The sequence below is a fragment of the Agelaius tricolor genome, unplaced genomic scaffold (assembly GCF_023055355.1).
Source record: "Agelaius tricolor isolate 1412-34295 unplaced genomic scaffold, bAgeTri1.0.p SCAF_1, whole genome shotgun sequence".
In the NCBI taxonomy this organism is placed as follows: domain Eukaryota; kingdom Metazoa; phylum Chordata; class Aves; order Passeriformes; family Icteridae; genus Agelaius; species Agelaius tricolor.
Window position 1 is genome coordinate 45613392 of NW_027269261.1, and position 20969 is coordinate 45634360.

Consider the following 20969-nt stretch of genomic DNA (forward strand, 5'->3'; position numbering starts at 1 on the left):
TGGAAATCATACTAGCTTATAATGGAAGACTTAAAATGTAATTTCTCTTTTCTTCATAGTAAATTTATTTCTTAAGTTTTCTAGAAAAGTTCAACAGACTTCACAAACCTTGTAGTGTCCCCCATATCTCAGTAGAACTAAAAGGAGATCATAAGGAAATGCAGTGTCCCCTAGCTTAGGGAACTAAATGCAACAATGCTACTTGAAATGCACGCACACTGTATTTTTGCAATGTTTTTGATCTGCCAACACTGCTTGGTTAGCCATGTGTTTAACATGGCTCTTGCCTATTTGCAATTTTTGCTGTAAGTAATTATAAGGGTGAGTGTGCTTTTTAAAACTTCGACATGCAATGTGGTTTGTTAGATTTCCAAGGAAGGTTGTGAAACAAGTGTGGTCCCTTTTTCAGGACAGTTGTATTGTATTGTAGGGCATTAAACTGAACTCACATATTTAACATGTGCCTTCAGCAGTCATAAAAATGTGAGTGACACTATTGCCCTAACACATGTAAGGAAAGAACTGGGAAACAAGTTCCTTGCCTTACTGCCATTGTTACAGATGAATGATCTTATTCTGGCTTGCTCTGTAGCCCTGGTACCACTTCTTTGTTAATGCAGAAGGGTTTTAATGTAGATGTCAATGTAAATGATGACCATTTGGCTGGTGTTATTTATACTGGTATAAAATAAACAAGATGATTTAAAATATTTATTTACTTTAATATTGCCCTCTTTATGAATGCAAATCCACTTGATGACACTGAACGTTGTGCATGAGTGAGGACTTTGGAAAAGATTCTTAAGGAAAAAAGCTGTGTCTTTTCAGTCTTCAGCAGTGCATATCAGATTACTTTTCAAGTGTGACCTATAAGGATTTATCTGTATTACCTCCTTTGGCTGGTAATATAACTCCTGTTGTCCTTGCAAGCAAAAAAAAAAAAAACCCAAAAAACCATTTGGAAGTCATGTGTATGGCAAATTATTTGGCAGGGCTATTAGAACTATGGATTATGGACAATGTTCTTATTTTTATGTTGCCGCAGCAACATAAGTTCAGCAGGTTTGTGAGGTTCTCTTTCTGAAAGAGAAATTGACCTTGTGTTCAGTCTGACTTCAGAGTCTATAAATAGAGTTACAGTCAGTATCCCGGATTTACTCTACAGTTTGCTTGGTCTTCTATGGATGGAATTTAAGTTGCTTTCTTATCAGAAACCTCTTCCTGTAAGTGGAGAGGTGGAAAGAAACAACTTCATTCTTCACTGGGCAAGAAAAATCAGCAAGGATAAATGAATGAAAGATAAGTGTAAGGCAGAAAAAGGTTGGCAGGAGAGGCTGGACGCCACCAACAAAATTAAATTCTACAGAACCACTTCTCATGGCTCCAGATTGAAACAGTTGTGGAGAATATAATGACATTTTCAATGTGTAGAGGGCATTCCAGCCTAGGTCTTCCTCTGTTACTGAGATTATCTGGAAATAAAATTGGCTTGGGTTTTGTTTTGTTTGTTTTAAACCATGTAAAATTCTTTCCTTGAATAATGAGCCTTGGTGTTAGGCTCATATGGCAGACACAGAAACCACCACTAGAGGGTTTTTACTGAGGTGGCACTTTTTACCCACTTGGAATACCAGTGGGATTGTTGAGAAGGCATGGATTCCCCTCTGCAAGTGAGCAACATGAGTAGGGCCTGGACATGAATGTAGGAGGTGTGAGGAAGCAAAAGGTCCTCTCCTTTTGAAGAGAGTATGAAAACTTCTCATTACCTATTCCTAGTACTAAACTGTTAACAGTTGCATATTTCTTATAAAGAGGATATTTCTTATGAAGAATTGAGTAGCTTTAGAACTACTTTCAGGAGGGGATTGAATATGTCAGGAGGAAAATCATCCAGAGTCAAAAGCAGAATGATAATGGAAAAAACCATGTGCCACGGTAGCGTATGCTATTTCATATGCTGAGTCCTACACTGCAGTTCTCTCCCTCCCTTACCTTTTATGCAGGTAATTAGGATTATGTAGGTGAATTAGGAATTCTGTTGGCTGAAATGCAGGATTTTCTATTAGTATTAAAAGTTAAAAAGTGCCAACAATTCCACCTTCTTTAGACTTTTTTTCCCCTGGTGTTCAGCAAGTATTTGGCTGTCTTGTATAGAATAGCAATGTCTTGCCAAATGATACATGTTACTGTAAATGCAGAGTGCACCTTATGAACCATAGGTTTCAGCATTCCAAGGCCAAATGCTCCTCTTTTGGGTGCATAAAGAATTTTTTTTTTCAAACAGTGGATGCCAAAAGCTCTAGCATTGAGAACACACAAAGAACATCTCTTGTTCTCTTTTAAATCCTATGTGCATTCTCAGTGGCAGATGGCCCCATAGAAGGTCTGCTGAGAACTTTGTAGTCAATAGACAAACATATATTTTTTCTACACCAGCATGTCTTGATTTCTCAACATACACTGTAACTGTCCCAAGTATTAGACACTGATGCAACAGAAAGTCGTGGAGTGGCAATTTCTTTTATCCTATGAAGAATTGCCATGAGAGCAGGAGGCTCTGTAGAAATAGGGAATGTGCTTATGGCCTGTTCTGTACAATTTGCCTCTTAGAGATTAGTGCTTTTTAAAATAGTAACATGTTAAATTCCTCTTGCTGATGTTACTTGCATGGAATGGTGCTTGAGAGAAGCATGCTGAAAGGATAGTGGAACGGTCACATTTTGTCTAGGAAGCTGTCAATAAGGTGTGCAGCCCTGAATACTGTGGTGCTGGTATATAAAGGAAAAATCAAAGAAAGATATTATGAAATTCACTTTACTAGCCATGATTATGTAGGTACTTTGTTTGAATGGGAAGGTTTTCTTTACCAGTACTAAGTGAGAGAAATCAATATATTACTCAATATTATGTTTTCTATTTAAACTGAAATGAACCTCTCAATGTTGACCCATTCCAGGCTCTGTATGCTTTAAGTGTTGTCAAATTGATAATTCCTACAGTCTCAGTTTAGCTGTTAATTTCCATTGACCCCCAAATATCTGCCAGCAACAGATTATGAAAAGAAATTATCAGAACCATTTTATAATGGGAAGCAAAGGCTACCTGCTTCCTGTACTCATAGATACACACCACAACCTCCCCTGAAATTTGCATAGTACAATGTCTGTCTGTAGATATGCTGATCCAATTAGTAAGACAATAAGGATTGGAAGAAAGTATGCATCTAAGTGGGTTTCCATAAGCTGCAACCAATGTGCTTAAGAGCTAGAGAAAAGCTGTGTGTTAAGCAGTAGACTTTGCAATAATCTCTTGGGGGTGGGATGTCTGTATCTTGCCTGAATCTCTGTTTGGGTCACTGGAGAGCTGAAGAGAGAGGCATGGAAGGTGTTTGCTTGGACAATCTGAGGGTTTTCAGCCCTGGGAACACTGTAAAAGTGAATCCATGCTTATGCAATTTCTAGCCCTGTGCAGACAAAAGCAGAATGGGGTAAATTCTGTAAACGAATGAATTTCAGTAAAAAAGTATCATGACGCTATCATAATTTTCCAATTTAAGCTAAAACAGCTTTACAAAATGAATTTTGACTGCTTTTGCCCAATGAGGCCAGGTCAAAATCTTTCATTAAAACCCATCTGTCCTCTCACAAGACAAAAGACGTCATTATGATGGAAAAATCAGTTGCCAACAAATGCCTCACATGAATTGATCACTGTTGCATAAATTCTCATCTATTTAATGACTTTTAATTTAGCTAGTGATTTCTGAATTGCACTGTGCAGTTCTCCTGATTAATTTCCAAAGGACTGAGCATTAGGATTTTCTTTAGTTTCAGATAGTGATTAATTAGTAGATATTAATAGTATTTTAGAAATTGTACTGCAGACCCTGCTTACAGAAGAATGCATTTGATTTGCAGCTGGAATGCAGGTAGATGTGATGCAGGAAGAAACATGTCAATGAAATAGAATTAGATGGGAATTTGTGCTGCTTTGCTTTGTCCCAAGTCAAAAGATGTCCCTCCTGTTTGTTGTTTTATAGCCTTACAAATAAACAATTATAAAAGTGCTTACACAGTTGGCAAAGTTAAGTTGGTTTCAATGGCTTTACTGCCAAGCATAACTTCTTCTGAGCCATAATTGTTGGGATAAACAATGTGTAGCTGATGTGGAATTCCTCCACTGTGAGCAATGAGAAGTTGCTGACTCTGAGTGAATATCTCCTTTATGGCCATGCATTCTTTACTCTCAGCTGATACCAGAAGGAAAGTGTATTCACACTGAGTACTCAATTTCTCCCTTAATTAAATTTCATTTCTCTAGTCTGGGGTAATTTTCACATCTTCAGTGCTTGGGGAACACCATTTCATGAAATGCTATGATAAGAGTGTGTGATGTTTGTTTTTAGATCACTGGATTTGTTGGTTTGAAATATGCCTCAGGCTGAGAGACTTGATGAATAAATGTTATCATAACTATACAGGTCCTATACAATGCTGTATTTCTACACCATAAAATTTGGCAGGTATTTAAACATAGAAAGTTCCTCTTTTTGCATCATTTAACAGCAAACACAGTGTTATGATCACCCTCTGTGCCTTGTTTCTGTACAGAACCTGTAGTAGCTCTTTCTGCTGGCACTACAAGGAACACTTCAGTATAGATCAAAGCAGCATGGTCTCGTTAATCCTCAAACTGCTGGTGTGAAAGGCTTACAGGGCAGGTGTTACTGCTCTGCAGAAAGAGACCGAGGCAGAAGGCTTAGAAATGCAATGATCTCCTTTTATGAAAGTGTCTCCTACTTGAAATGGTAGCTTGTAGAAATACACTTCATACTTTTAAAGCCTCTCCAGAGGGAAGCAGAAGGTGACAGCTGTCTGGCTGATTTTTAGTTAGTTTCTATAATTGGACCTAAAATTTGAGTGTGCACAGAGGGGAGAAAATAAATCCTAAATTTCTGTCCTAAGTGCAAGAATGGGCACTGCTGCTCCTGTGTCTGGTCCTAGTTTTACCCACTTTTGAGTTATAAGGACACATTGCTTTGTCCATGCCTTCATCTCCAAAAGAGTGGTTGTAATACCTATGTGCTGGCTTGGCAGATGGCAGTGTTAAGTGTTTACTGTACTTGATATGAGTAAGATTTTCCATTTACTTCAAATGCTTCCTCCCAACTGCTCTGAACTGCCAGAATTCCTTCAGCTTGAAATCTGATGTTTGTTTTTATTTCCTTTCAGAAAACTTGTAAATTAAAGAAGTCCAGCCATCCATTACTTCAATAACTTCAATAATTTAGAGCAGACAGATTCTAATCTTAACTGACCCTCTGAAAAGCCTTGCTCACCCCACTACCATAGCAGGAGTCAGTGGAAAGTGACTACCCCAGGCTAAATTTAGTATCCATGATTATTCCTTAAGCATCTAAGGAAACTCATTTTTTTTATAGGTGTTGAACACCCAGGCATTTCCACTGACGTCAGGAGGAACTTCTGTCTATTTTGCACCTTTGAAAATCAGCCTGCTATTTTGGCAGTCACAGAAAGGCTTAGCTATCTAGCATTAAGTGATTTTTTTAAACTCTGTTTTATATTTAATCTTGGCACCAGTGTAGCTTTTCACTGCTGCAAGACTTAAGACATTGCACTCTTTAATGTGAAGAAAACTGGTACCCAGCTGCATTGAATTCAAATTTAAAAAAAAGCAAAAATCCCAAACACCCAACTATAAATGATTGTGTAGCTCTGGGGTTAGAGGAGTTCCTTTGAGCTATGAAAACCTCTATAGTCCAAGCTCATCTCCAGCTCATTTCTGGAGAGTAGTTCCACTACAAGTTTTCTTTGGCAGAGTAGCTGATCATCTTTGACTCTACTACTCTCCATAGGCTTCTAGTCCCCTTCATTTGCTGGTACAATGATCTTTTGCTATATACCAGATCATGGAAGAAATTTGAGGCAACCCTCCCTCTCCTTAATACCTTTTAATCCTAAATAATTTCAGCAATGTGGTTTGCAGTGCAGCCCCACAAGCAGCTGTATCTGTGCATGCACATATTATGTACAATGTACTTGTCACCCATCTGGCATTATAGTAAAAGACAAGCAAAACACCAGACATGAGGCTGAAGTTGGTTTTCTTTCCTTTTGTCTAAGGCCCTCATTTCCATGATGGAGCACAGGTCCCGGAATGGCTCCTGTTGAAAAGAGAGAAGCTATAAACAAATAATTGTTTATTTAATTGATAAAGCAGTTTGCTTATCACAAACTGTCTAAAACTGTTGTTTATGCTTTCTGCAATTACAGTCATCATTGTTTATTTACCCATCTATTCTTAGTTAAGTGCTTGAGAACTGGTTACTTAGTTAAATTTCTTATTCATATATAATCAAGTCATCCCAAGTAATGTTTTGCTATTTAATCTTAAAGAAAATGTAAGTAATTTAGGAACCTGAGCCTCACTAAACGTTATGTTATTTAGCAACTCTGAAATTTTTCTGAATGTCTGCTGTCTTATAGGATATTTTAAATGTTTTAGAAAATGTATTCTATAGATAATGCCTCATAAAAATAATTAAAGCATAAACAAATTAACCCAGTATGTTTAAGTGGTATCTTTAACCACAGAAATAATGAAATTCTTTAAAAATCAGTTTCGTAAACCAAGCATGAAATAAAAATTGAATTTTTTTTTAGTCATCAGTTACAATAGTAAAATAATTCACATGGACAGATAATGTGCTTTGTGTATTTAGAAATACTACATTGAGTAATGTGGCATATAGGCCACAGAAAAGCCTTTTGTTGCATAATTGGGAATTAATGTATGAAGTTTTCCTTTCTCTGTAAGAGTATCAACTGAAACCTTAGTTTAGATTACAAGTGAAACTAGATTTGATTGTCTCCAGATGTGCTACATAACAGAGTGCAAAGACAAGGTTTACTGTGTACATGTTTTGGGATCTGACTATTGACATATTTTCCTACCATTTATTGGTGTCAGAGACCTAAGGATGTGTGTTTTGGTAAGGGTAAAATTGAAAAAACTTTCAGTATCTGTCACAGCCTGCTTTTATGATTATGGAAGTGCTTTAAAGAATGCTGCTAAATTGGATAGGAACATAGTTTTATCCTACTCTGACTGTATTGACAAATTTATACTGTATTTACTTACCTGGCAATGTAGTGTATAATTACTGGATAAAGATGGCATGATGAAGAAAATCAACAGAGAAAGCAAAGGAAAGACATTTAGAAATCCAGTCAACTAAATCCTGCATTAGCCTACTTAAATTAATCCTTCTATTTCCAGAGAACATACCTTTAGTTCCTTCCATACTGTAATGTGTGAATGCTTCTTTCATCTCATCCTAAATAGTATTTAGCCATTAAAATATGTATCTGCTGAAACAAAACTGTTAGCCAGTGCTGTCTGTGATAGTTCATGAGCTCTTGGGAAACCAGGAGGAACACTGTAAGGTACAGCTGGTGGAAGGACCTAAGAATACAATAGGAGATCCTACCTCTTTACTAAGAAGGTTCATTTGGCACTGACAGGGTAGTGACAATGCATGTTCCTTGTTTAATACACTTGAGAGAAAGCCCCAGGCAGTATGAGGGGCATGGATTTCCCCTTTGAAACATACCTGTGGATTTCTCCCTTGAAGATCCACCACAGGATCCTTTTAGGATTACCTGTACTTCATTTTCAACTCTCCACAGTGAGAGACAAATGAAACAGAGATAGTTCTTTTCTTCTGTAATAGTGAAGAAGTGGACAATTGGAAAAGAATATAGAGGGAGAGAGAAAACAGTCAAGTGGCTTGTCTCAAATATTTTATCATTGCTGAAACAGTTCCCTTCAAACCTGTTAGCTTTTTTAATGCAAATCTTTTCCTGAAGAGGCCTTATAGTTTGCTGATACTCTTGTGAAGCAGACATACAGGAAAGGTGGTGCTTGAAAATGAACTCATTCTGAGCCAAGTAGAAATGGGTGAATTTCTTTTGACCTATGACATTTGAACTTTTTGTTGTATGTTTTGGCCCCATGACATATGAAATACCATTTCCTATGTTTTTTTTTTTTAATGGTTTTTCAATATTTAGATGCTTTGTCTAACTAGCATTTCGAGTGAGACTTCCCAAATGTCACTTTGCTCAAAAGTGATCCAGAAAGCACCAGAGTGCAAATAGGTCTCTGCTGCATTAACTGAGCATGCCTTTGAAAATATCAGGAGTTGTCTTAATTTTGTTCGCCCAAGATCTGTATCTAAAAGTCTTGTAGAGAGCAAGAGAGAGGGTGCGTGGAAAAGAGATATTTGGGAGTGTGCATCAGTACTTTGGGGTTTCTGACAGAACCTGCAGACTTTGTGCTCTGCAAGCTCTCTGCTTGGGTCCCTGGTGCCCTGCCTGACTGACTGGGGAGGGGTATTTGGACAGCACTTTATGAGATATGAACATGTACCTCTGTATAAATGCAAAGATGCAGTCTTTATTGCATGGATGACAGAGTCCATTAAAACTCTTATAAAAGTGTGTACATTTCTTTGTGGCACTCAATTTTGTGCAGTGTAGTGGCAAATCTATTTTAATGCCCTGACAACTGAGCAAGAACTAATTTATTTCTAGGCATGCACTGTGAGGTTCTGTGGCATAAAGTGATTGGGAATGCTGTGTAAGATGTTAGTAGCCATACTACTGCAGGTTCTAATGTCAGGCTTGCTTGTTTATAGAGTGTACATGCAAGCTCTGCAAAGTGCAGTGTATCAGACCAGAGAATATTTGGTGAGGGCACTCTAAAGTTAGCTTACCCTTCCAGAGGGAAATACTGTTGTGCCATGCAAATAGCTGGCAGTCCTCAGAGGTTCAGGCTGGATGCTGTGAACTCCTTGCTGTGCTGTGTAGGAGTGCCCTGGTTCTGTCAGAAAGGCACAGGTCCTTGTGGGGGATGCATCTCTATTTCTGCAGATTTCAGTAGGAGGCATTTTGAAGGGCAAAATTTGGCAGTGCTGCATGTAAAAAGAAAGTCTCCAGTGATTTGTTAATTGCTGAATTAATAAATGCTAGAAATAATATGGCAAATTTAAAGACATCAGCATGTTCATAAACTTTTCCTTTGAGGGAAATATAAAATCAACATCTAAAAAGAAAAGATAAAAAAACAATTGACCAAAAATGGGTTATTCAAAACTTTTCATTTGTGTTGTTCCGTTGATTCCTTTTTTTGGTTTGTGTTTGGTTTTGTTTTCAAAGCTTTAGTGCCATTTAAGAACTGTGTTCTGAATATACTTGATTCACTGATAATTTTTTCACCAATATTTGTTTTTTCAGGATTATGAAATACAATTTCTTTCACTTTCTACAGCATTTTATGTTTTCAAAATATACATGAGACCGTGAAATACACTCCATTGTAAAGAGTAACAGCCTGTCTCATCCTGCATTTAGAGGTTTCAGTCCATGGAATGTATTTATACTTCCTTCTACTGTGGGATAAAGGTTTTGGACATGCAAAGAGGTTTTATAACTTGATGGAACTTGTACAGAAAGCTGTGGAAGAGCAAGAACTCCAACACTGAGTCATTCCTCACAGTCTGTCTTTTCACTCTCACTGGAGAATGCAATTTAATATGGGGGCTATTATAACTTGGAAATTTGTTAGTAATTTGAGAACTTTGTTTACTTCACAGACTATACAATTATTTACCATTCTCTAAAGCTAATCTTCCACATTGAGAATGTGCATTGAATAATGGCCTACAATCCAAAATGCAGAGGTATTAATTCTGTTATGATGAGGTATTAACATACCTGTTGGTTTACATAAAAGGCAAAGAGAGCAGAGTCATCAGAAGACTGTTGTGTAACTGTAAATGATGTCATGCATATTGTTACTGAAGTAGAAGGGAAAATGAAGAGCTAACATCATTATAAACAACAAGGGATTGCTCCTCATCACTCCTTCCGGCTACTGTGAATTATCCAGGGCTGACATAATATATCCGGACTTGAGTATTTGAACAAAGGATTCTCATAGAGTATTGTTGTTGGGGACCATCTTTTTTCCAGGGATTCATGCATGTGATGTGAATGAACAAACTGTACTGCAAAAATAGTCATTCACATCCAAGAGAAAGCTGACTTGCACTGCTTAGCAAGGTGGTGACATTAATTAAAAGTCTCAGTATTGCAAACCCTTCCTAGTGGAATATTCTGATAACTCCCACACCCCAGCTCATGATGAAAGATAACCTTGTGCTGAAGATGGACTTTTAATTTATTGGTTGGGAATGTGTGGCTGATGGGAACCTTTCACTTTTAGGTCAGTGTTTTGAACCCAGGCCAGGTGAGTAAGTGACAAGGTTGCTAACACATGCAGACTGTTTGGTAATATCTATGAGGTGAGTTGTAGGCTCAGTTTAGCTCTCAGAGGGACAGGTGTCCCCATCACTTAAACCACCAGAAATGGCAGCTTCATTGGAGGTGCCCAAAACTGACCTTATTAGTGAGAGGTAGGGACAGTGACTTTTCATCCTAGAGGTGAAAGCTAAAAAAATTCCTGTATGTGAAAATACTTTCTCAGATTGCATCTGTGGGGTTACTCACAGTCATTGCTATTCTTAACCATTCCCTGAGCTACTTCTTGCTCCATGCTGGAAAGGCTGGCACATTCACTAAAGAGTTTAAGGAGAGAAGAATAACTAGCATGTAACTAGATTTACAGTAATAGGTAACTGGTTATACTAAAAACCTCAACTTGGTTTTTAAATGCAGAATTAATGTTGGATGACAGTGTACAGATACTGAAGATGTTGGTAGTTATGTATTGTTTTCTGTCTGTTCAGAGTTGGTTCTGGTTTTGATTCATTTTTTCACGGTTCTCTATTTACAAGACATTTATAGTTTTGTCAACTTTCTAATCTCTCTTGCTACTTTTTCTTTATTGGGCTTTTTTTCAGGGTAGTGTTTCAGCATCTCAAAAACAATTATTAATTTCCCCACAAAATAGTGCTGTGGATTATGGAGGGTTTATTATTATCCTTGAATACAGAAGTGGGATGCTGAAAAGCACTCAGCTATGGCTAAATGTTAGCCATAGTTGAGTGCTTTTCAGCATCCCACTTCTGTATTGTTGTGAAAAGGATTATAGTCCCTTGTGAGCAATCATGGGTCATAATTTGCTCAGCATTTAAGACAGTAAAAAAATTTTAAAAATTCCTGTCTTAAGTGCCTTAAAGGCTGTTGCAAAGCTGGGGAGAAAACACAAGTGTCAGGGTCTCTTCTCAAGGATGATAATAGAGACCTCGGGAAAAGTGTGTACCCATAAAACAGATAATGGAATCCACTTTCTTTTTTTTGTTTGTTTGTTTAGTTTCCCATAAACACTCTTTTGCCTATTGACTTTGACTCTCCCTCTACCCTCTATTTCTTCAGCTTTGTTTCATTATTGTTCTCTGTCTTCATCATCTTTTCTTTTTCTTTAATATCACTGACAAGTCTCCAATATTAGGTTTCTTTTTGCTAGGGGAAATTAGAGGGTCATATGAAAATAGAGGATGGAAATGGGGATCACCACTTAAAGAACACCCTGACAGAAACAAAATTTACAGCTACCTTTTGCTTGCCAAGTGCTTGGATTCTTACAAGGGAGTTGCTTTCTGCTGAGTGACTTCTTTTTTTGTAGTCTTTGGATCACTTACCTGGCAGGACACAGTCTGGCAGGAAAAGCTGTCTTCTTGATATTCTCCCTTTTCACAGCTGCAGTGTAGATGTCTGTTAGGATATAAATCTTCCATGAAGATCATAGAAAGTACGATTGGGAGAATCGAGACTTCTTGCTTATCTGAATCTGGCTTTCTTCAAGTTATTTCACTGATTTGTTAAGATTAGTTTGAATTGTAGCTCTGACATGAAACATGCTTGCAGAGCCATCGTTTTTTTGTCTTACTCAAATGTGATAAGCATGCACCCTGTTCTGTTATCCATATGAGTAAGTAAAGGGCTGTATAGGAAATGCTTCAGGGCAGATTCCTACAGAAGTCTGTTTAATAATCCCTTCCACTTAGAGTGGGCTACTACTTACCATTAGTAGGAATAAACACCCTTTTTTTTTTTTTTTCCACTACAGTTTTGTGTTTAGTTTTCCCCTTTGATAAATAGTTGGCTGCTATTTCAACTGATCCAGGTACAAGAAATAAGAGATCTGCTTCTGTAGAGTCTGGGTGGAGGAACTCTAAAATACTTTGGCTTAACCAGTGCAACTAGGACCAATGGCTTGAGTCTAGATAAAGTCATGAGCAGAGGATGTGCGTGTACATAAATGCAGGCTTAGAACTGTAGTACAATGTTAGTTTTGCTTGCTTGTCCTTGGAAGTTTAATTTAATATAAATTGGGTTTAGCAGAAGCTGATGCTTAATTACCTAGTTTCCCACTTTCATGTAAACAAAATATGCCAGACCTTTTGTAGGACTGTGTTTCTCAGTTTTTTATTCAAATTGCCACATGCAAATTTTTCACAAACCATTCTGGTCTGCTTAGATGATAGGAGTGTGTTAAAAAATATTCAGAATTCAGAGAACACATCAGAAGAAGGCAGGAGTGGGGTTTTTTTCCACCTGACAGTTCCTTTGTCGTTCTAATTCCTTCACCTTAACAAATTGGGTAGCTTGCAATTGTTGTAAAGATAAGAATGAGTAAAAAATCTTACTATTTTTATAATGCAAGATAAAACCATACCCATGCTTTTACTAAAGGTTTTCATAGGATCCCTACATCTTTTATTTCTGTGTTATTTTTCTGAGTAGGCATCTCTTACATGCATGATGCTTGAAATTCCAAAAATTAAAAGTAGATTTAGACAAACGTTTTCCTATGGATCCTAAGTACCTTTTAGTTTCAAATGAATTTTTGATATTGCATATCTTCTCACTTCTGAAATATCTTTTTTTTTTGTTTGAAAATATATTTTGAATAAGCAGAATAATTTTAAATTGAAAAAATACTCCAACAGGCAACCCTATGGTACTGCATGTATTTTGAGAAGTCACATAGTTGGATTTCACAGATGCTTTCTCAAACATTTCTTAATGAGCGTCATCAATACTATTGAAAAAGGAAGGGGCTTCCTTCAGAGAATAGAGCTGTTGGAGCATTATATTGATGGTCCATCAAAGCTCTGAGTTGTCTGAACACTTGCCTAAATTTTCACATTTATGCCTGAGGTTTCTCTTTTGCATGTCAAGATGGGCTTATGTGCCTAAAAGCTCTGTGCCTTTTCCATCTATCTCAGGTGATCCAATAAAGATATCTGCCTGCTCCTAATAAACTTTGCAATATTTTAACTGTTTTACCCTCTTTAAAGACCTTGTGAAACCTCTCAGCTTCCTTCCTTTCCTTCCTGTCCTTTTGTTAAAAAAAAGGGCTGAGGTGAGGATAATGCAGCCAGTGATCCATACTAAATTTTCCATGCAACTTGCTACCACCTGAGGGTTTTTATTTTTTTTTGCAGTTTAGACCACTGGGAAAACAAACATTCTCTCTGTTGTCTCCTCTGAAAGAAAGAACTAATGTCACTCACTTTGAAACAAAAGGCTTAATAATCTTGACATTGCTCAGGGTTCAACCTTGCCAAATTATTCTTCAAGGGCTATTTACATGCTCTGGGTGTTTTTTTGGTAATAGTGATCACTGTAAAACAGACGTGCAGTCATTCAGTACTGGAGGGAGTTGCATGTTTTACAGGAAACCCTAGACTCACATGGGATTAGGCCACCTGCTTTGCAAGGACTGAGGGCTCCCCAGGCTCTTCCATGCAAGCAAAATGCAGAGTGCCAATAAGATGTGTGCAAAGTCCTGTGTGATGAATGCATCCCTTTGGTGACTTCTCCTGTGAGTGATAAAACTAAGGGAGTGGAAGGAAGTTCCCTGAGTTAGTAGAGCAAATCTGCTGACAGTGCAGAATGTGCCAGCAGATCATATCTGACACCATCTGTTCAGCTATATGGGTGGATGTGCTGGAGCAGGAAGGGCTTACCCCAGCTTTGGGTTTGGGGTACTTGTGATGGAGCTTCTATTCACTTCCATTGTGAGATGGTTCTGTGCTTATCCTTTCTGGCATTCCCAGGAATTTGGCTTTGACATGGTGCCTGTGATTTAAGGGTTTCCTTTTAATACCATTTTGGAATATGCTAAACATTTCCCCTACCTTAACCTTCATGCCATCCTTCACAATATTTTCCCTCTGCTTCACTTGAATTGTTGCTATGCTCTGGTACATTTGGTGTTAAAATCCCACGTTGCTTCCTGATGTTCTCATGTGATCCAGTTGTACTGGTGAAGCACCTCTGCTGTTAGTTATTCTAGTTATTTCACTAACATATGTCAATGTATTTAGGTTTCCACTGTAAGGGAAAAGTAGAGCAAGGGAACAGTTAATACTGATTAAATCCAACAGCTAAAATAGAAGATTTTATTTCTTTTCAATTCATAAAAATATACTCATGCATGTATACAAGTATAGCTGCTCTAGATGCTCTAGGAACAGCTGAAGATACCCTGTGTAGTTATTGGTTTACATCAAGCTAGTTTAAAAGTGCTGCTTTAAAAATTTTCTGCTGCATTTCACCTTCCAGCCTCCTTTGGTAACAGAATAAACAGTCAAGAGAAGGAGGGCCAACACAGACTGTATCCTAAGTCCAGAGAAAACCCCTGATTCTGCAGCCATCAGAACATGCTGTGGACACAGGAGCTAGGATATCATGTTGCAAGTTCAACTTATATTTTAAAACATGGATAACAGTCAGATGGGAAATTCTTCAAGGGGAAACCTCAGTCTGGCCTACTGGGAATGTTCTGGCAGAGCTCCTTCTGTAACACCCTTGTCATGCACTCAGAGCCCAGTAATGTTCTGTATAATTGCAGAGTGAATCACTGCATCCCATTTAGCCTAGAAGTAATGAAGACCCTCAGCCAACACAAAGAGAGAGGAAAAGCCCTTTAGAAGAAGGGCTGTAAATCAGTTTAAAGAAACAGCTCTATCAGACTGAAATAATTCAGGATAATATGTATGTAAACAGATGTGTTGAATGTTTGTATTTGAAGTTAATTTTAGTCAGGTGAGTTCTCTTGCTCTAGTTATTAGAATTTAAGGTCCAGGAAAAACAAATTGTGCTTCTGTTTTCCTTAGAAAACAGAAAATATTACATTTCCAATTCAAGTAAAACCAAATTATTTCTTTGAGCAAGTAGCCTTTCTTAGGCTACTGATAGGGGTACAGACAAGCAGACACACGGCTTTTGAAATAAATATTAATTTTGAACACTTATAAATACTATAGCAGACAGAAATTGATTTGAGTTGGAGTGAGTGAAAGGCAGAGTTAGCCTTGATATGAGATATATGTACTAAATAGGATACAGGTCCCAGTGCTTCATTAGGCTGGATCTACTTCTGAATTTCAATTCTGAGTGCAAGTGTATCTCCTGTGCACACAAGTTCTGCTGCTGCTTTAGCAATATTCATTATGGACTCGCTGTCAGCGCCAAACTAGAAATTTACTTTATGTCTGCAGGAGGTGGAACAATTGTCTTGACTCACCAGTGTTGGAGGGTGTGGTGACTGTTGCTTTCTCAGTTGTCTTTATCCATATTATTACATGCACGTGTGAAACTTGTTACCATAGCATCTTGTTTTCTGGCTTTGAGCCACTATCAAAAGCAAATTATTATTACACACACATAAAAAGGACACGTGGATGTTCGCAGAGCTGTAGGACAACTCATATCTCAAAGGCACCATTTTTCCCTGCAAAGCGTGTCTTTCATTGTGTCTGTGTAAAAAATATTTGTACAAATTGGGCATACCCTTTTCTTTTTTTGGCATTAATTATTGATTGATAGTTAATTAGGGATATATCCTTTTGCTGCCCCTGGGTTGCAATTTTGTCAGAGAATTGTGAAATTAAGTGGCCTGAGTAAATTACCAGGTAAGGGTTTTTCCCCCATAGATATACACTTTGCCATCACAGATCTGTGAATTGTGGAAAATATGCTATTGGCAGTCTTCACAAGGAGGCTAAGTGGGCATAGAACATAAACTGCATTCTCTTTCCTGGAGTTACTGCTTCCAAAATAGACCTGTGACAGCAGTAGACAATTAATGATGCATTAAGAGAACATTCACCTGTGGGACTGCAAGTTCTTTGGCTTCCTGCCCTGCATCCTCTTTTCTAGGGTCTCTCCTCTCAGAACATTAGCAAACTTTCTTTTGTAATAACAAACTTTGAACAGAGAAAATTTTATTTATTTATATTTTCAATTTATAGAGCCATGTAGGGTAAATAAAACCTAAAAAGAAATGTATAGCTTTGTAGACATTTATTTGTGTTCTTCCTGGTATTTAGCTTGGTGCCTTAAGTCCTGCTTTGTTTCTCTGGGCAATTTGATACTCTGAAATGTTCTGTACAGCTCAGCAGAAAAAGGAATTTGCTTTGTCTAAGTCATTTAATAGCTTTTAAATCCCAATGGATTACAAATTTCCAGGGTACTGTATGCTGGCTGTATCTTGATCTCCAGGACTTGAACGTGCTTTGAATTGTTTCTCAATAACTATGAATAGAATTGTTAGTTAAAGCCAAAGCAGTGAGAACAAGTGGTATTGCAGGGATGAGGGTTAAATAAAATGTGGATTGAGGAAATTGTTAAAATCTATAAGTTAAATTGTGCAGTAGCCTTCATGCAGTCATTAATAAATTGCATCACTGAAACAAAGCTAACACTTCTGTAAGAATCGTTTCTATAAACATGTTTAGTCCAGGAAGAAACAAGCTAGTTTGGAAGGCACCAGGCTTCAGAAGCCACACACCAGGATTCTGCTGTGAAGTGCAGTGGCATTTCCATGAGGCACAGGACAACTGTTGGAAGGGGACAGACAGCACCAAGGCATGGCCTGGGGCACTGGTAAAACAGAAAACTGAGCAACTGTAGTTTAAATAAAAGATGTAACTCTCTTATTCTAGATATAGAAGGTAATCAAAACTATCTAGATACAGATGGTCTAAATAAAGACTCCAATCACAGCAGAGTGCTTCAGCAGAACTTCTTATCTCATTGATGGAGGCCTTGTGGTAATTCCAAGTTTATCCTTCAAAATGCTACAAATGCAATACAAATGGAAAGAATCTTAAATAGCCTGCAAATATAGAAAAGCATAAAAAAATCATAAAAACCACTCTGTCATCAAACTATTTCTTGAAAACAGTTTGACTCAGCAGTAGCAGCATCTTTTCCTTGTCTATATCACAGCAACATAGGCTGATTGTTGTCTGCATAGAAAGAATGACACTAGAAAACCATTTGTCTCTCAGGAAATTCAGTCCCATAAAAATGTCAATTTTCAAAAGAAATTATTTAAATTATTTGAAAATTTTGTGGTCTTTGGATAAAACTTATGTTTTGTATCTATCAGTGCAGCATCAAGTAAGTTAATTCATATATATATATATGTATATATATATATATATATATATATATATATGCATGTATATGAGCTAAGTGCCAAGATCCTTTTCTTCTTAAGAAACTGAGAAGTAACCTTCTTCACAGTAGGCATCAGATTCATATTTTAAGACTTCTCACCCAGTGGGGTTGCTGCCATTAAACTCATAATTAAATGAAAAATGAGGAAAACTCATTTACTTGAGTGGTACAAGGTGAACATTTACCATAAATATCTAAAAGAAGAGATGGAAATGGCTGAGGTTTTTCTCCAGCTTCCTCTCCGAGTTTGTTATGGCGTGCTTGGAACAGTTCTACAAACTGTAATAGCATCTGCAAATAAGCACATGTCCATCACTTAAGCCTAATTAATGAAATGCTAATTTATTTAAAGGTTCAGATTTCTAATATTTATTGCTAAATTGCCATGCAAGGTTCATGTGCATTTACCCTGGAGTGCCTTCAGCTTTTTTTTTTTTCTGTATTGCCATAGTATTATTCCTTCCAAGAAGCTTGTAATAATTTTTAATGTTTGCAAATGACTTAATGTGGTGCTAAACCTTTTGGGATACATACCACCAAAACAAGATACTGCTTGAGGCAGACAAATGAGTCTTGTAAACTGGATCCTAACCCTATAATGATCCAAATGAAATGCCATCCTCACACTCCATCATGTCATGCCCCGATGGCAGAGGTGCCTACAATCTGTGCTGTGAGGATTGGGATGCTCTGGTTTCAGGTCTCTCATGAACTCAGTAAAGCTATTTACCTTAAAATGAGGAGTGTTCTGCCTTCCTGAATGGGAGCTAACATCCCTTTATTAAAATGTGTTTGCAGATATGCTTCCCCTGCAACCTTACTTATCCCTATGTGCACACAGAACAACTCACATTCCTACCTACAATTCATCCTCTGCATGTCAACACGGACCTCTGCCCAGAAACACTTCCAGTATTTCTTCTCTCTCCTCTTTTTTCTGGGTTCCTAGAATTAGGGATTTCACTGCACAGCTCTGCCATATCCATAGCATTTCCTGCTTCCTTTCGATTCAACAGGAGAAGATGACAAAAGGAAGCTGTTCCTTTCAGTGTAGGAGCACTGAGAAAAGAGCCCAGTAAGCTGCCCATCAATTCTTCACAGAAACTGAGTCAAGCCCAACAATAGTCACATAGTTATTCTTAACAAAAAGCTGCTTTTTTAAGATTAGACCACTTGGCGGAGTTCAGTCCATGTTTTATTAAGGTATCAAATCTGTCTAGAATTTGTAGAATTCGATTCCAGGGGAGATCTTTGTCTTAATCTACTGGCCTTCCTTTTTCTGTTTCTGAGAGATCAGAAATTAAATAGTCCAAAGGAAACAGGCAAGAATAAAGAAGGCCAAAGGGAATTTCTTATTTACAACTGGGATATATCTTGTTTCTTTCTAATTATTTGAATTAAATGTTTTTAAAACTGCAAAGTTGATGTAGCAAAAGAAGGGGAATTCCAAATATCTGACAAATTTAAAAAGCTGAGGTCTAATTTACTAAAAATATTCAGTAACAGTGACTTTGTTATATAACTAAACAGCTGCTAAAATACCTAGTAAATACAAACTTGCTTTATGTATTGTAACAAACGCTGAAAAGCAAGGACCATTTGTCAGAAGGCTGAGAGAAGTAATGGATATTTAAAACCAGACTAATTTAACTACTAAGTTTTATAGTAGCCCATGTTTTGACTTCATTCGTACAAAAGGTAACATGTATATGACCTCTGCAATGGAATTAGTTCTGCTTTTCACCTCTGCAAGTAAAAGCAGACTTGGTTACTTGCTATGGACACAAAAATATCCATGGTTGCTTTTGTGGTCATTTTTTCCCTGCAAACTTAAGTATCTGCATTTCTGTCCAAGTTTTGCCTTTATGTGTAGAACTTCTGTCTGGAGATGCATCTGCAAGCAGAATCTAGCACAAAATTGTTTCTATTCAAGAAATTCTTTGCATCTTCATGAACATCTGGGGTAAGAATTTTGTACTTGGCAACATGTATGGAGTGAATGGGAGCTGGACATCCAAATTTCAGATGCAGTATTTACTCAGATGGCTTAGCAGTTGTTTGGAAATAAGTATTGATAAATTGTTGATAAGTATTTTTTTTTTAATTGCTATTACAGACGTTTACAGCTTGGTGCAATTCCCACCTCAGGAAAGCAGGCACACAGATTGAGAACATTGAAGAGGACTTCAGAAATGGCCTCAAACTGATGCTTCTCTTGGAAGTTATCTCAGGTTAGCTAAAATAAAGTTTTCTGTGTATTTACAGCACATGAACTGAAACACTCTTAAATTGCTAATGATTCAAAACCGTGAACAAACTCTAAGTAGACTGAAAAGTGAGAGATGAAACACACTGTAAAGCAAAAAGGAGGGGAAAAGAAGCTCTGCTTTTTGCTTGTCTCCAGAATTTTCTGGTTTGTGCCTGTGTTCCAGGATATCGCAATGTATCAAGGTATCATTGACATCACAGTGGTGCTGGACAAACCAAAAACATTGAGGACCTTGTCTTAGCCCCTAACACTTAAAAACCCTTTACACATAGGTTACAAATGAATTTTATTCTGCTTTTAGCATAAACATTTTGCTTTGCTTTTAATGACTTTATTGGTCGTACCAACGCTTTCAAAAGTGAGCGCCTAAAGCGCGCCTAGATCAATCTTTAGTCACAAATAAAAGGTCTCATTTTTCAAAAGAGTGGAGCATTCAAGAACTTTTGCTAACTGATGTAAACTCACTATGCCCCTTTTGTTATGCATTATTCAGAGGGGCAGTCTCCAAGGTAAGATCAGAATGTCCCTTAATGGGAAGGGAATAGCTCAAGCAACAAATACACAAGACAGTTTAGATTTTTGCTGGAGATTTCAGTGTGGAAAGAAATTCTTTGAATGATCATTCTTCATGAAATGGACAATCCCTTTTGAAATTATTAGTCTTTGTGATCATTTGAAAAGATAAGTTTGTTCAAACACATCAGCCCTGAAATGAGCTCTGCTGTGCTGGATGAGGTTGTTAAAAGCCATCATTCTGGGTCAGATGTGTAAGGATGCTATGGCTGATCTGCTGGATAGAATCCAACCTCTCTTTACAGTCTGGCAGATAAGGATGATGAGCTCTGACAACATTTTGCCTTCTTAATATTCAGCTACTGTAGCAGACAGTAGCAATAAACCAGAAGTGGAGTAGGAAAAAGTACAAATATCTTCCAGATGTTTAGGAAAAACAAAAATTTTACTGTGGTTTTACTGCTATATCAGAAAGATCAAAATCAGATGCTTCAACATTTGAATTTTCTTTTCAGGGTTTGATTCAAACCTCTTTGGCATTTTTTCAGAAAAATACCCATATAAAATAATTGCTGACTTTTAGGTAGTGTTAGGGAACATCCACTCTTGATTTCTAATCACTTTTATGTCTGTAGCAAGGTGTATTTAAGAATAATCACATTAAA

General features: G+C 37.4%; 1 protein-coding gene across 9 annotated transcripts in view; it reads left to right on the plus strand.

Annotated features, from left to right (window-relative positions):
* ACTN2 (actinin alpha 2) overlaps positions 1-20969 on the plus strand; it is an 81543-nt gene that overhangs the window by 17962 nt on the left and 42612 nt on the right. For all 9 annotated transcript variants that reach the window (XM_071432505.1, XM_071432515.1, XM_071432469.1 and 6 more), the window contains exon 2: positions 19639-19753. In XM_071432505.1, the coding sequence (XP_071288606.1) occupies positions 19729-19753 (25 nt within the window). In that variant the 5' untranslated portion in view covers positions 19639-19728. The remainder of the gene's footprint in view (positions 1-19638; positions 19754-20969) is intronic.